General features: G+C 34.9%; 2 protein-coding genes across 5 annotated transcripts in view; both read right to left on the bottom strand.

Annotated features, from left to right (window-relative positions):
* Mvl (solute carrier family member malvolio) overlaps positions 1 to 17,871 on the bottom strand; it is a 207,091-nt gene that overhangs the window by 93,744 nt on the left and 95,476 nt on the right. For 3 of the 4 annotated variants that reach the window (XM_081740010.1, XM_081740012.1, XM_081740013.1), the window contains exon 1: positions 16,988 to 17,131. The exons of the other annotated variant lie outside the window; for it this stretch is intronic. In XM_081740010.1, coding sequence (XP_081596136.1) covers positions 16,988 to 16,997 — 10 coding nt within the window. In that variant the 5' untranslated portion in view covers positions 16,998 to 17,131. Of the gene's footprint in view, positions 1 to 16,987; positions 17,132 to 17,871 lie in introns of those variants that run through there. 4 annotated transcript variants of the gene reach the window in all.
* Positions 7,460 to 16,912, bottom strand: LOC145671170 (ubiquitin carboxyl-terminal hydrolase 7-like). The gene has a single exon (XM_081740009.1). It carries the CDS (start codon positions 16,415 to 16,417, stop codon positions 13,094 to 13,096), a length of 3,324 nt encoding a protein of 1,107 aa, XP_081596135.1. The 5' UTR covers positions 16,418 to 16,912; the 3' UTR covers positions 7,460 to 13,093.

The raw sequence follows: 17,871 nt of genomic DNA, 5'->3' as shown, positions 1-17,871 counted from the left end.
CAAGGCCTTTTGTATAGTTGATGGTGGATACTATAGAATACATACTGAATGACTTAAAAACGAACTGTTTTACCTCGTATCACGAAGCAGTTTAACGTCAATCAGTTTCAGTGTGTTCTGACACCTTCGTCGATGACAAACTGAGGATATTAGTGAAAGTTGTTGAATCCCAGTGGAACCTTTCTGAAAGAACAAAATGAGCAACTTCACTTCTCACAATTTGATGATTTGTTGATGTTTAGCGTCCCTTTTAAAAACCGAACCTACATAGAAGTTAGTGGAATCCAAAACACCGTAACGCATTCAAGTTCTTAATGATTTCCCACCCGGAAACGAACCTACGACCATGTGCACCGAAAGCGGGATTAGGATTAGATTTCTGATCTGTCAGCACCTAAGGTCATTTAGCCCGTCACGTATACGAGGGATGACGTTCCTCGGCGAGCACACTATCCGATTAATGGAAGGAATCGGCCTGAGACCATTGTATTAAGTACCATTAAGGCGTTTGCCTGGTGTAAGGGAAACCCAGGAAAAATCTCACTCAAGATGGCCGGCCTGAAACAAGCTGTTAACACTTTTTCGACCGAGTGGCCCCACCAGCTGCTCAAAATTGTAACAAACTAAGGTTCCTGGAAAAAGTACGATGCACTATTAATCACTGTATCAATTCGTTGTCCTTCCTGTGAGTAAAAGTTCACTCAAATTCTTACTTACGGGAAGGATAACAAAAGAGTAAAAAACCAAACTGTGTAACTTTTTCTCTCAAAAGGATTGAATTGAAAGGCCGGGAATCTTCACGTGTGCTTCCGGTTTAGCAACATTTACAGATGATCGACAAAGGAGTCAGTGCACAATGAAACTGTTCCTGAAGTTCAACTACTTCGTGGTACACTGTAAGACCGTTCATTCCTGAGTCTTATATACTTATTTCTTGTCATTACGAAGTAAATGGTAAAAAATAAATTGTATAAAGAGTATCCAATTCTATGTGACTAGATGTCTCATCTGTCAGGTTTCATTATATGTACTGTCTTGTTCATAGAAACCTGGCCATCTACTTCTCTTTGGAAACCTTAATACTCTAACCACCAGTTCGAATTAAAAACAAATGTTGATTATCTTTGGCTAATTGAGATCTTTATCTAGAGCTGATGATTTAGAATGTCCCATGTGCGAATGACAGAATATGGTTTTTTAAAACAAGATGATAGCCAACATTTCTGAACAAGACTGTACATCTATTACATGAAAAATGACATCATTCCATCATAAATATGTCTGTATACATTACATTCACTCTCAGTAACGCATAGTCAAACCACTCCTATAACTGTTCTGCAAAAGAAAAGGTTAAAACTTTCTGGAGTTCCAATCCACGGAGAGCTTTGGTCAGCATATCGTTCTGGCTTGGATAGTGCGTGGTCAGCATATTTGTCATTCTTGGCTGGAGTTTGATATCTTTCAACTCAATTACCTTCTCAGTAGGCTTGTAAAAAAAAAAAAAACTTACTGCGTCCAAGTGTACTTTATTTGTAGTAAACTATTTCAGCAAACTGTCACTTTTCTCAGCAATTCTGAGTTTTTTTTTTTTTTTTCCTTCTTACCTTATGAGACGTCATTTTGTACTTTCTTCACGTGCCCAATTTATAACAATTAGGTCTGAAGTCTTGTTAATGTAAATTCCTTGCGTTTGAAAACTCTTTGTTTGAACCATCTATTACTAAAAATACTTTGCACTAAATCTTTTGTGACGACATGTCAATGTAGAACTAACTTTTTTCGATATCTGTTAACCACTGAAAATCACTTGTAAAGAAGGTTTTTTTCAACTTACTCTCCAATTACTGTATATTTCTGAATGTAAGATGACTCCCAGCTTTTTAAAACAAAGACATTTAAAAAAACTACATACATTTGGAAGTCGAAAATTCGAACTAATTGGGACCACAGGTAGTTCGGATTTTCGAAAATGACCAAGAAAATGCTATTTAGGCTTAAATACAGGTATATTGTACGGTATGCTCTTTTATCGATACAGTGGTTATACAGTATATACAGTAATTATAATACCGTACATAAGGCTACTTACAATTAATGTTTCTGAAGAACCTGCTCGTGCACTAAATTACACTGTTCTTGTAACTCACACTTAAAACTTAACTTGTATAGACCTAAGGGAAAATAAAAATAAGCATGACAATTACATATGAATGAGCTTTCGTAAAAACACTGACTTCACATAACGCGGACAAACCTACTGTTTGTTTATCGCTAGCGTTAAGACAAAATGTAAAAAGCTTCTATGGACTGCGTTCGGATTATCGACGTCCTACTGTACTGGTTATAGTTACAGAATTTACTATGAAACTACATTAAAAATCAAATCAGATACTGTACATATCCCCTTTAATCTTCTTTAGTGGTCGGGTCCACTGGATCTGTAAACGTTCAAGGCTTAACACTGGAGTAATCCTCCAGACGGTTTGTTTTTTCACCATTTCAGTAAATTCTGTTATTACAATTTATTATTTTTTTAATTATCTTAATAGATCATATTAATATTTCATTTAAAAATTAAATTTTAAATGGAGGACTATTGTCCTCCACGCGACTAATGCCGTTCCAGTGGGTTACACGACCACTGTATGTTCAGCAGTAAGCGAGGAACAAAATAAAGTTAGAATAGAAGCTTGTGATAGTGTTCAGTCAAGAAAAACTGACAAATCATATAACACGAAAACAAAACAACCCCATAAATTTTAAGCACGAAACTGCGAGGAAAAAAAAAAATAATAACTAATTTCAGAGATATACGTTAATTGAAAATCCTGTTAAGCAACAACTACATATGGTTATGGATTTACTGAATGTAATGTAGGGATCCGCTTTATGCTTGAGATAGGTATCTTGAAACAACCTTATGCTGCTAAGCATTTGCATTCAATGTAGTAATTTATTTTCTTTCGAACACACCGCAAACCTTAAAGTACTTAACGATGATCTTTGAAAATTAATTCAATTTAGTACTTTTAATTCCCTTTTCACACACCGTAAGTAGTAGTAGTAGTTGTTACTACTACTACTACTACACCATACACACAAATAAATAAATAAATAAATAAGAAAACGTATATAGTAAAAGCTATACAAGTGCTCTCCAATAGTTAGCACATTCCTACAGAACTAATTCTACATTAACACAAGAAAATTTTTTTAGTTAAACGGAATTTCTAGGTTACGACCCACGGTTATACCCTGTATACTAAAGCAGACTGAATACAAGTGAATGATTATAAAAGAATTGGCAGAATGAAAATGTGGAAGGAAAGGGGAGAACTCTGAGAAAACTCATGGGTACAATGTTGCCCATCACAAACCTCATTGTCTATGACCGAAGCAGGAACCCCTTGCAACAGAGCTAAGCGCTTTGCCACTGGATCACCGTGCCCCACTAACATATCATCGGTAAGCTGACATAACGACGTACTTCACTTTCTTTCACGAAATTAACTTACGAGTATTTTTATGCAGTCCCTATACGAATCTCAATTTCAAATAACAATGAAATCATTGTTTATGGTTGTTAAGAAACAGACCGAAAAATCTATTTTCTTCTCTACTAAAAAGTTAACAAAACTGAGATACGTCGTTATATGATCCCACCAACAATATGTCGTTACAAAAGTTTTAGTGCAAAGTGTTCGCAGTAGTACATCCTTCAATTGATGAGCTGTTTTGAGTATAAGGGATTTATCTTAAGAATTTAAACTGGGCACAAGAAAAAGTGCATAAATAATATTCTGAATAATAAAGTGATATTTTGGGTGAGAGTTTGCTAGAGCTACTGAAGGCGATAATTGTATTGAAACAGTTTAGCACAATTAAAATACAGTTGGACGCATTAAGTAGTTGTATAGTTTTTCTGGTATAACGTCGTGGAAATACGTCGTACACACACAAATATGAATGCGATCATGGCAATTATTGAAGAGAAATTGGAACAATTATTTTGTTGACTGCGTCTGTACAAGTTTTTCTGTACAGTTTCGACTTCCTATTCTGTAGTCTTATTCACTCGGTGAAGTCATTTACATGAAGATCGAATCACTTTACGAATACGGTTTCCACTTCCGCAGTAAGAGTTCATAAAGCCTCTCCGTAGTTAATTATGGCAAAGAGATACATAGAAACACTAAACTACAGTAAATGCTGAAAATGGTTGAAGGCAAACGTTAATTTTCCCACACATTTTTGCGAACACTCGAAGAAACATTGGTGATCGATAAGTTGTACCTACCTTATATGTGATAGCATCAATCAGTATTTTTAATAGTTTTAGTTCGATCGTGATACTGTTCAACGAACACTGTTAACCAGTTTTTAATGAATAGTGTTTTACATGTTCACTATACTCGTCACCCGCACGAAACACGTGTCCAACCAAAAAACAGTTATTAGTTCATTGTTAACATTGTAACAATCCTCTGTATTACTCGATATTCAACAGAACTCTGACCGATTTTTAAGCACAACTGGCTACAATGCAACACGAGCAGTCCTTATTGTGCAATATACATCTGTACTGAGCTGCAGTATACATCTCTAGCTTCGTCCCTGTCTGTGTCAGACATCTGCGTAACACAACATATACATACTCACGGAGAAAAGTTTCAATTCTTTTCGCACAATAACATGTACTTACATCCACTGTGAAGCGACATTTTGATGCACTATACATTTAAATAACTGCGCAAACTTTATATTAGTGATTTAAGGTATTATTGAGTGTGCAACCACCATAATATACTGAAACTCAAATTTCACACACATTCACTGTTAACACGTGTGTGAATTCTGAATTATCTAAAATATTCTTATATAATGCACGGATGTTCAAAGTTAAATGTATGAAGTACATCAAGAAAATGAGCAGCAATGGCTAAAAGACACTCAACATTGTTAAGTCTACAAGTCTCACATATCATTACTATATACAGAATACTTAAATCTGAAAGAGAAATCTGTAGGGAAATCACCGGAAATGAAAGTACATGTAAATAAACAGATTTTTTTTCTTTTTCTTTTTTTTTTTTTTTTTTCCAATTTTAGGACCCTTGCACTGCACCAGAAGTAGAAAATGAATTTATAAAGCGATTCCATCTCCGTGTGAATGACTTGATCTGCTTGATTTGATTTGGAAATTTAATTTTCAGTTCAGAGAAATAAACATACTGCTGAACAAGACTGCACTTATTTAATATAAAACATTTACGTGACGTTTCGATCTTCTAGCCAAGATCCTCATCAGACGTACACTCAGATGAGGATCTTGGCTAGATGATCGAAACGTCACGTGTAAATGTGTTTTTATATTAAATAAGTGCAGTCTTGTTCAGCAGTGTGTTTATTTTTCTGATTTTATTCGCAAGACGTATGACTATGATTGTGTTCCAGTTCAGCTCTAAGGCTATGAGACGTTGGCCTATATTAACCTAGGATCCGAATTACATGAGTTCCCACCGGTATCAAACCCAGCTCTCCCAGGAAGTTCCACTTAACCCAGTGAACAACGCTACATAATAAGTGGTCGAAACTGTACAAGAGAACTCTTACAGACGCTGTTACAATTACGGTATTTAAGTAAATGTTAGAACAAGAAATTTATGCATGTCAAAATTACACTGGGCAACAGGATTCTTGCTCTGATCAACGGTTGATACCTTGAAACCACAAAACATCGCTTTGCCCTTTTATGAATATGCTGCCATGTTCCACATGTTTCTCAGTTTTAATATCTATATCCTCATTATAAATAGAGTTGCACGAGAAAATGAAATGTTTATGTACACTCATGTCCAAAATGATTGTCGCATATCTATAATTGTCTTCTTGTAGGAATATAATTTTATAATGATTTTGCAGGCTACTTTTATGTTGATACTACGTTTATAATCGGGAAATGTATATTTGTGGTAAATTTCGTAGGAAAAGAACTATAAATACGAAAATTAGAATGAGTAAAACAAAATGTTGCTAAATGGACTAGAAAGTTTTATCGTTCTTATTTACTGCTCTTTTAACATGAATTTTGCCACATACAAGTCTTTGCCGATTATACACATGTAAGGAATAGCGGGCGAATTTGTTATTTAATTATAATTCTACAACATATTTATAGACATGCGACAATAATTTTGGACATGAGTGTACCTCTGCGCTCTTGTTTGTAAGCCCATGTATAAAAACATCTATTAAATGAGTTAAAGACAACAGTCTTTAAAAAACGCCTTGCCAATCTTTTTTAACATGACAATGCAACTCGAAAAAGTACGAAAATAATCTGCAGCAAAGATCTGAAGAAGGAATATGTAAGAATATTTGCATTTCACCATGACAACGGAATTATTATAATGGGGGGAGGGTAAAAAGGAAAATGAAATGTTTAAGTTTTACGTCCCACAGTTATGCCGGCAAGTTAAAGGAGTCGGTGAGGATGAGAAGTGAATTGAATGGTGGAATGAAGAAAGTGGAAGGAAACGGGAGAACCCCGAGAAAACCCACGCCCACAGTGTCTGTCCACCACAAAGTTAACTTGGCGCGAGCTGGGATCGAACAAGGGGGTAAAAGGCTAGATATTACTGAACGATCTTGTACTTGACAGTATTCAAGGTGCAATAGAACAACATTTCGATAAAACAAACCTAGACGAAACAGTAAAATAATTTATCTTAAGAGGAAAGCAACTGAACGCTGATTAACAACCACTAACCTTCACTCATGTGTTGATAATTGTAACTGAATCATGACTTCGCTTATATATGATTTCGGCAATCTATCCTATTGCCATAGACTGCTAGACATTAACAATAGAACGTACGTTTCACAAAGATTATTACGTGTTATTTAACTTAGTACTTTTAAACAGATCACTTTCATTAACTACTGGTGATCGCTAGCTCAGAACTTGGAAGTAATACACGCAACTATTTACAATCTGATTATTAATATATATATTGGAAATTTTTTAATACACCAAAATAGAATCAATAAATTACGAAACTATACATATATTTTCTTAACATCCTAACCGAAAAAACCCAACTTGAACTCGCTAGTGTGTCATGGTCAAATGCAATGTTTCTCTTTTACTGTCAGTTCGGAATCTAAGTACATTCTAAGTGTGTATATATAATGACGAATTTCTCAAGATTACTTAAAAAAAAGTTCTATAATTCACGTCACGAAAACGACCACATTTAAAACATTGATTATTTTGACAATCCTTCTAGATACGTCACAAACATCATATTGTTTCTTATGACCTCCTTTCTACTAATTTCAAATACTAATTATGTAGAAGCAAACCAAAATTTACAGCATTTATAATATCTGAAATATTAATGCTGTTACGTTAAAATGTATGATTTGGGATACTTACATAACAACCACACATCGCTGAAGATGCAAATCACAAGTTTATTTAAAATAAATATCTTATACAAATCTGATGTTATCTTTCAGTAACATTCATATGCCTTCAAATTTCTACATCACATAGGCCAAAACAACTGGAAGAAAACATCCTGCATCATTTTTTCTTTACTTTTTTTTTTGCCACGCTCTCATTATTATATTTTGCTTTCTTTAGAGAACATGTTCAATAAAGAAAAATACTTTCATGTATATAATAATGCAATTTCAATTGAATGTCTGACGACAATTACAATCTTACTGAGACAGATTCCATTTTTATTCTTTATTTTTTTTTTTTTTTTTTTTATCCCTAACTCAAATCAAAGTGTAACTATACAATGTTCTGTTTATATTCTCGAGCCTCAAATAATTATAAAGAAATTTCAACCTTAAAAAATCATATACCAAACTCGTTTACAAGTTAATTCCAAAAAGCCCGGTGGTACACAGTGCAATACCTCAAACCGATATTCACAGCAGCTTCCCTCGTTTGTATTTTTTCCTCTTTCTTTTAATGTCCTTCTCACTAAGATTACACAGAATAACCCTACTAACACGCTCTATATTTTGTACAAGTACAAGCACGACGTACAACAATTGTATGTTTCAGTAACACAGGTTGGATACTGAAATCTCGTTACCTATTTACATGAGTTGTTACGGTATCAGCAGCAAGATTTCCAGTTTTCGCTACGAAATATGAAAAATATTGATACCTTTTATTGCATATAAAGGGCAAGTAATCCACTACACTTAACGCTACACCGTAACAGTGCCCCATAAAATATACATCACTAAATACATAGGTGTGTACACGTAAGTTGTGTACCATTCAGAAACGTAAATGTCAAAAAAGCCTTTGGTAACATCACTTTTAAGTGCCATCCAAGAAATTCAAGGTTATATAACAGAATTGAGAAAACATATATTTACAAAGCACACTGCACTAACAATACGTTCTTCATTCAATTCTGAAGACGTGTTTCAGATCGTTCAGTAAGATACACAATAAAAAAAAAAAAAAAAAAAAAATAACCAAAGTGCCACTTAATATACACTGGATTGCATTTACATGCTTCGGCTTTATCCGTATCATTTTCACAAAGGAAACAAAACGGTATCAGTGAATAAAAACATCTGTTTATGTTAATCCTAGCTGTGTAGCCAACATTTGTTAAGTAGATGCAGAGGAGACTGATACACAATTTTCTCGTTTATCTTTACTGCTTAGATCCACAATCATGTAAAGATTTTTTTTTTTCTTTTAATCATTTATTCAACGCTACTCATCTCCATCCTTTATGAAAATGATTAGAAAATCAAAAATAATGATGAAAGCTGATCAAGTCATATCTATCATAAGTGTTTACTAATTTAGAACACTGTAAAAGCATGTACTGCTGTCACTTTACAACTTCGTGGCACGTTAGGTAGATGTTAATAAACAATTCACTATCAGCTTTCCCAACTTCTTGAGTGATACTTACATTTCTTATACAAGAAAACACTGTTATATCTGAAGACGAACGTTCATATTATTAACGCTACATTAGCTGATAATCATACATGAGGTTTGTACTAAACAATAGAATGAACAAATCTTACTGCGCACAATGATGGACGACAAAGGTTTTAATGTAACTTTGAAATTAACTTTTCCAAAAATTATTCCCAATACCAGGACATAAAAATGAACAATATTCCTTGCTAGTTACGGAAGCAGCTTTAAAAAAGTTGAAATAATACTTTTCACCAATACTCTCCTTTAAACAAACATTGAAATAAAAGACATTTTTAAATTCATAATTAGGTTTCAGGAACTTTTACAAGATTTCTGATTTGCATGAAATACTGTTAGAACACTTCATTGGCACTGCAAAACTGTCACCATTATGTTTTCTTATATTTGGTCACTGCTAGTACTTCATAACCAGTGAACTTTTGACTCAAAATAAACAAAGTGCTCTAGGTAACATCCATAAATACTAATCATTTTTGTTTTATATTACTTTCTGCAGACGTAACAAAAAAAACCAAAGCTATCGTCAGCATCTTTGATGTGAATTGGCCTCGTCACAGAAACTGAATTCAAACTGGTCAATTAGTCTTGAAATTATTGGAATAAAAATATCTAATTTGCTGCCGACTGTACTTAAAGATACACGTGAGCCTGATAATATTGTACACAGATTTAACGGACAAAGTGAATATGTTTTAGTTATATCAATACATTAGACTGAACAAAATGTTCGTATGCTGTACAGTTGGAACGTAATGGTGTACTTCGAGCTACCCAATTAGTGTATTTTAATATATTCTATAACTAGCACTATCCCACATGATTTCAAATATGCAATTAATAGTTGAATTCACATTCTGATAATAATAATCTTCCAATCGTTTAATATTTACAGCAAATTCATGTACGCTACATTTACACATATAACTTAAAAACAATATTCCCTTGACCGTCAACATTTTTCAGGTGTCCAAAACTAAACATGAAATTTACTGTACAATCTAGTTTTTCAAAAGCCCGCTAATTCATCATTTGCTTCACATGTTTTAGCTATTCTGATTTAAAAAAACAGTAACTAAGCATGTCTTTTGATAAGTCAATTGTTCTGTCAAGCCTAAAAATTGGCATCTTAAAATGTGATAGAAGTTATTATACGCGCTAAGGTACTCTTGTTTTTCTATATTTTGAAAGAAAAATGTTAGACGGTAACGACAAAATTATCTCGCATATTCATACGGCGTATTCTTCTATCAAAACGTTCACTTAACATAAATGAATCCTTGAGACATTTTCACATCATTTTCTGCGACAGGGAATAATAACTGATAGTAATGTTTTATTTATGAATAACAAAACCGAAATCCATGATCTACCATTTTTAACAATCAACTAACTTCTTCCTCCATTCACATTTCGCTTTAAATTGACGACCGTACATAATTATCTATTTGTCTGCTCTCGCAGGAAAAAGAGAGAGAAAAAAAAGGTAAGTTACTACACACTGCGAGGAAAAAGTACAATTCGGTTAACGAAAAGACAAATATTAGTGTAAACTCATAGATTGAAAGAATTTCAATCTTATACGTCACATTCTGGTTCAATATCTAAATCTCTTCTGTGTTGCAAACAGTCGCGATAAATAACGTACTGTATATGTCAACAACTTATATATAGTACACTTCACAACATTTTAATGTTCGAGTAAAAGTGTATGTGTGCCTTAAAAAAGGAACAAAACCACAAGACCAAGATCTAATTCCCACGACCAATTCCAATTATCTTGTAATGTTTCCCCTTATTTAACATATGTACATACATAAAATTTCCACCACCTGGTGGGAACTTAAAAAAACACATCGATAAGAATAGGGATTATTTAAAAAAAAAAAAAAAAAAAAAAAACCTGGAAGTACGATCAACTATTTCTTATTAATGATGTTCTATCAACAACTAGAATTTTCGTCAGCATAACACGTAATAAATCCATACACGAACTGAAATTGTTACGTCATTGCAATAACCTACTTTCGTAATTGATTACAAGCAAGGAAGTTCCCATCTCTTACTTTTTAATGTCATGTCATCTTATATAACAAAAATAAATCCGCTCTCAAGTTTGATGCAAAGGGACAAGATGAAGCGTCAATAACTGTATTCAGCAACAGAGTTGCTTAGTGGTAACCTCAACGCAACATTTACACTTTCTTTACTCTGTCAGAAATTGGTTCACACTGAAGCTGTGTCCTTTCAGCAACAAGTCTTTCAATTCAGGATGTGGATTTACATAAAAGATTCGAGTCTCTACCAGCCTCATTATCAATCTACTATCCCTATAAAGATCCGCATAAAGAACTGCGCGGAGCATTTAATCTTAAGGATAGACAGTCATATTCAAGGAGGATTTCTTTTGTCCTATCACAAGTATACTTACGTTTTTCTATATCGTGTCAAAAGAAATTGCATTGTAATAAGTCACCTTAAGTTCCCTCAGTTACAATTTCGAGTGCATCTTTTAAAAGCAAATACTTCCGTTAACCACAGTGACAAATGAAAAAAAAAAAAAAAAAAAGGACTCAAATACTTTCCTCCTTGATACGCCTGCATTAGGCTATTCTTAATTTATTTCATGGTTAACAATACTGTTATAATCCAAGACAGATAGGCCAAACAGCAATACACTACGCTTATCAAGTAACACAGCTCGATACATGTTGTTTTAACGTCGTATTTAAGATTTCATAGGCTAGTTTTCACCTTCAACTAACGTTATGCTTACTTTCCTTCAGTGAATGTACCCACAAAATGTTAGCTGCCCATGTGAACTTAGTACAATCAAATCAGATCTTTGACGTTTAACACTACATCGATCACTACCATGGACATGAACACTCGGCTGTTTGGAAAGCCACCAACCAATACATACATACATATGGTATGAAAGAAGCCGTGAGTAACTTAAGTCATGTTAAGGGAAAAAAAAATCTGTTAATTATATTTACAAAATTGCCAATCATTTTGTTGTTAATCTTGATACTACTTGCATCTTCATCTGATTATGTAATTTCTACCTAATGGAAACTTACGAAGTGCCAAATTTCATTAAAACATTCTTATACAGAACGTAACCAAAAGCTCTTAGAGAGACGCAAAAGCAACAAGCTACATTAAAAACTCATTCCTTGTACTAAAATATTGTTACATATGAACAACGCAGTACTTGTTCATTGACTAAGTATTACACTGTATTAAGTGTGATAAAAGGAAAGAACGTCAATGCAAACTCTGAGTTTAAATACAAATGCGATTCAAAAATACTATGGTCTTTGAATCCTCAGTTGGCTAGAGAAAAAGAAACAGAACAATGCTTACCTATTACAGCACGCTTACCACCATAATATATACAATCATTGTTCTACATACATTTGTGTTGCGCTCAGAGAATTTCTTGTAATTTGTCCTCCCATCCCTGCCTCTCCTTACAACACCAAGTAAATACACAATCTATGTTTGGGTGGTATTGTTTTTCTCTTTAAAGGTAAATGGCATGTTAATGTTACACTAGTTATCATCAAGTTTCAAACACGCAAAGGTTTACTTTCAACATGTCAACTAAAATAAAACGATTGAATTTTCGCTGACAAAGCACAGTTAAATATACTTATGTATATCTATATATATATTTATATTTATAGATGGCTAGATACATATATATATCTCAATTATATTATTCTTTTTAGTAATCAAACAATATTTACATGAAAAAAAATCTTGAGATATATATATACCTACATTACTGAGAAACACTTTCACATTTAATATAAAACCCTCTATTTTGAGAAATAAAGATCTAACATGATTACAGTTTCAGAAAGTTAACAACACTGTTGAGAAGAAAGCACCAGAACGTCACCAAAAATGAAGTAGTTGTAAGATGGAGGCAATACAAGAAAAATAAATAATCGAATTCACACAAGAATTGAATTTCAGTCTTACACTAGAGTCCATATACAAGTTCCCAGTAACACTACCGGTACACTCAATGTCTCTAAAAGGGTTTTATGATCGTGCCTATTCAGACACGTATTAACATTAACCACCTCAATTATAAATCTTGATGGCTTTTTCCAAATAGCTATACCTTGATCTTTTCGGGGCTTTGTTCACGTGTTCCAAACCAAGCCACGGAATCGGAGATGCTGCTCCGGTTTGGTTGAAATGGGGCTTAAAATCTTGCAAATTTATCACACAGTCCGATTCTTCATTAATGAAACTTGGTCTACCCATCACGACTATCGCAAATCTGTATTTTTCATACTCCTTATCCGGCACTCCCAATTTTTTCTGTATTCTGTCCTTCACTTTTGAAAAATATTCACCTTGCTTCACTTTCAAAAGAAACGGTATGCCAAACGTGGAGAAAACATCCTTATGAAAATGGGCTACAGGTATTAGCATTTCATCTTCCGCCAAATTCACTTCATCCTGGGGAATTTCTTCTATCCTATAGATCTTCGTCGCGGATGTATTCAAATTCTCGAGTGGAGTATCTTCCCTCTGGCCACATAATATCTTATTGCAATGGACTTCGCACAACCTAAGTTTCCCTGAGCCATTTTCAGAAAGCTCTACTTGTCTTCTGGCTTCGTCTAGGAGATCAGCAACTGTACCATTTTTATTGGGATACAGAATTAAATCCTTCTCTTCTTTCAGATTAGGTCCCACCCACACACATTTGAATTGCTTCTTATTTTCTAATTCATTAATTCTAATGCTCAGGTGCTGATAATACACTCTCTTGGGTTGCTTTGGTTTACAATACACAAGCAAATCTTTCAACGTGCCTTCAAATGTGCAACGAAGAGGATGCCCTGGGCTATCTTTGTAACTCTGTGACTTGAAAAACTGTAACAGGTACGGATCGGTTCCTAACCTTTGTGAAACTGCTTTAGCCATCTGATCGTAGTTCATTCTCTGTGACAACTCCATGGTGAAACCGGGATCATTAGGAATTGTCTTATCACAAAATGTTACTTCTACTTGATAGAAAAGGTCGATAAAGTAATCTTTGCATGTCGGTAGTTCGTACATGTCATCACTCTCATCTTTTTGGAATACAATGATATCTCCATCCATCAGTTCCTCCAAAACTTTCTCGAGACGGTCGTTATAATTTTCAATCCTCTCAACCATGTTTGGTTTTATTTCTTCGAATAGTAACAATTCTGTGTCCGGAGGAAAACCAGCTCTTTCATTAAGAAGTGGTATTAACTCTTGTACTTTGGCTGCTACGGGCATATAATGATGACCACAATAGTGAATTCTCTTATTCTTGGGGTCATACAACTTAAAGAACAACAGAACATCTGAGTCTTTGTCGAATGGTGGAAGGGCCTGCAAACCTGAATCCGGTGGTACAGTTTCTAGAAATATATTCCAGAGGCTAGAATTCTCTGCAACATCGATCACAGGCCTAAGGAGATCTGCATCCACATCAATTAGTGTTGGTCTGCAAGTTTGATTAGAACGATAACTGAATGGCCACGGTCGAATTTGTTCGACTGGATATTTCAAACTTTCTGAAAAAATCTCCATCAAATCTTTCAACGACGTTTGTTTTTTCACGTGGAATGACAAGTACTGTACTTTATCAGGGTCAAAGAGATCATTTCCCTGATGACCATCGAAACTATCCTCTAGCAACACCTGAACATTCATATACAAATGGGCTTCATTACGCTCTTTACGTCTAATCTGCTCCAGTCGCTTTTCTTTCTGCAACCTTTCGACCAGCTCTTGCGGAATATCATCTTCCCTTACTTCCTGTAGAACATTCTTAAGCTCACTGTCTCGAATGTAAACTAACATGTAAGCATTGGTGCAATGTTTCACAGTCATGTTCATATCATCATCATGCCCACCGTAGTTGTGTTCTATTGCTTCCTGTTTCGTACACCGGGAAACAACATCATCATCGAATTTACACCATTTTCCATCTCCCTTTGGATTAATGAAAACAACATAATGCCCCCCGTGATTATCGCCACTATGAACTAGCACAGCATGCAAGGTGTACTCGGCGGAAGTTTCTTCACGCTTTTGTAAATACGCATCAAGATTGATCTTTTCATAGAACTCGAACCTATCATTAAACTTGACTGAGCAATTTGTAATGGGATCATATTGGAATCTCATAAGGTGAAGATGAAGAACAGGGGGAAACGAAGCAAAAATTACACCTTTTTCGGCTTCTTGTAACCCATGTTCACCTGCATCATATTTGTTATCACCATCTAAAAGTTCTGTTGCAATATAATCTTTAAAGGATTCTTCAATATTTTTCTTGCCCTTTATATTCAACTGAATATCGTAAAATGTCTCTACCCTGGAAGAAGTATAATCTACATTCTTGCACTTGATAAATGAAACCATCTTACCTTCAAATAGCTTTGGCACTGTACCTTCCACACAAGTCCCTTTCATTTTACTTTCCAGCTTGTCTAACAACACCCTCAGAAACTCCTGCACATCATGCTGCATAAATGAATCTAGTGTTTCCCACCCGAAAGACTTTGTCAACTTTTTTGTTCCTACTGGTTTGTCACTGAACTGAAGTTCGTGAAACACTCGTTGAAGTGCTAAGGCAACACTTTTAGTAGAATCATCACTTTCAGTTGGCATCTTGTACACGGCTTTACGAAGTTGATTTGTGAAGTACAAGGTTTGCAACAAGGAATTCATGTAACACGTAGCACCTTGGTTTTTCAGTCCCACATACCCAGTGTGCTTCTTTGAATCCCAACATACCCCATGAGGTGCTTCTGCTTGTACATGCACCTCCAAAGTAATGCTGTCATTTTTTATGTAACCTTTTTCTGGATCTAGCACATCATGCCATGCCATGAAATGACTGAATCCCCAATCGTTTTCTTTGCTGTAGAACAGATGTTGGATATTTCTCGTGAAAGGTTTCCCCCCCTCGCGCTGGCTAAGAAGCCTCAATTCTGCCATGGCATAACAACTCCATGATGACGATTCTGATTCCCCGTTACACTGAAGGAAAAAACCCAAGCTCTTTTGCGGCTGCCTGTCTTGAGTTTGACTAGTACGGGGCATTACCATGATCTTCCACGGTAAATTTCGGACATAACATGGTGGAGATAACTGTGATTCCTTCAACTTACTAAAATTCTGCACTGTATAACTAAAAGTTGCTTCGGAACGAGCTTCATCATCTTCCATTTCTGCGTCTTGAGAGATATTTTGGTCTTGCATTTCACCATTTAACTGTCTATTATCCCCACTACCATCCACTCCCCCAACGTCATTTGGTGTCTCTACTGCTCCTACTTCTTGAGTATCCATGTCTTCTATGTCACTATTTTGACTTTCGGTATCATTGATGTGATTCATACTCTCCTTCATACCGGTACCTAGGCCCAACTTCTTCAGGCTATGAAGAGTAACTGCACGATCTTTTCCTACACTATAGTTTTTACCAGAGACGGCCACTGCAACGTGTTTACTCGCGATGCACCCAATGTCTGCGGATTTTTTCACCCCCTGTTGCCACCAGGGGAAACAAACCAACCATATATTACGTAATCTTGATATGCACAAAACTTACTACCTGCACGAAGTCTTGTTAAGATCGGTAGAAGCGTCTACACTATGTGAAAATAAACAAGATGGCGGTCGTCCTCTTGAGCGGAATACGGTCTTTATTTATGTCAATACACATATATACTCGACAGCACTTTTATGGGCATTTTGAGTAACTACACAAAGGCATAAATTATTTTATGTAAAAACACATTATTAATTAATGTTAACAAGCTCCAACATCATATTCCCAAACTCAGATATGATTTTTTAATCGCCAATATGACCAAGCTATATCACGCAAGAAAATAGTTATTCAGCCACATTACATCTGCAATAGAAGAAGAATATAGTAAATAAATCACAGTATATATTTAAACAAAAAGTACTTACATGATGACATTCTGCTACACGCATAACACACCAATTTGATAGTAAAAAATTTTACGCAGTTATTTCCGGTCAATGTGCCTGAGCAGTCAGAGCAGACTTCACTACGCAGTTCAGATTGAAAAATGCACGGAAAGTTGTGTTATTATAAAATAAGAGATGACAGTTGTGAAATCAAAACATATTGAACAAAATAAAATAAAAATTGTAATACTCATATTCAATATTAAGTATCTAATTTTAAAAAATATAATGTTTCGCTTGCCAAGCCATAAATAAAAATTGTGTTGCCGCAACATAGAAGGGTTTCCAGGGGCACAATCCAGCAACAAACATATAGGTATGTCGAAAATTCTTTATTACTCATATATATTTGAGTTCAATTTTCTTTTTCATCATGAAGGCTATATGAGATAAGACCTATTGTTTAAGGGTCTTCACTTCAGCGAAATTAAACTACCGCTATTTTTTTTTAGTTTTTCTGTTTAATAAAAATATTCGAAAAACAGAACCTTTACCATAATTCACCTATCTGCTTTTGGTATGCCGCTATTTACAGAACCCGCAAAAATGTTAAATCTATCTGCAGTTGCAAATCGAAAGGAGATAGATGAGTTGTGATAACGGTATCACATGCAAAATCGTATTGTCTAGTTCACTACGTTTCTGCTTTTCGAATATTTGTATTTGTTTTGAAGATATTACAGAAAAACAAAAAATAGCGGTAGTTTAATTTCGCTGTAGTGAAGACTCTTAAAGTGGGATTTGAATCACTATTAATCGCCGCTGGTTAAGTGTATATGATGTGATCCCAGGTTCGATTTCTGGTAGGAGGGCATTGAACCAGGGGCGGATCCAGGACCTACTTCTGGGGGGGGCGGTGGGTT

Source organism: Thermobia domestica, chromosome 15 (genome assembly GCF_964235325.1).
Source record: "Thermobia domestica chromosome 15, izTheDome1.hap1.1, whole genome shotgun sequence".
Taxonomy (NCBI): Eukaryota; Metazoa; Arthropoda; class Insecta; order Zygentoma; family Lepismatidae; genus Thermobia; species Thermobia domestica.
Note: the sequence above shows the minus strand (reverse complement) of the source record. Positions and strands in the feature narration are given on the sequence as shown.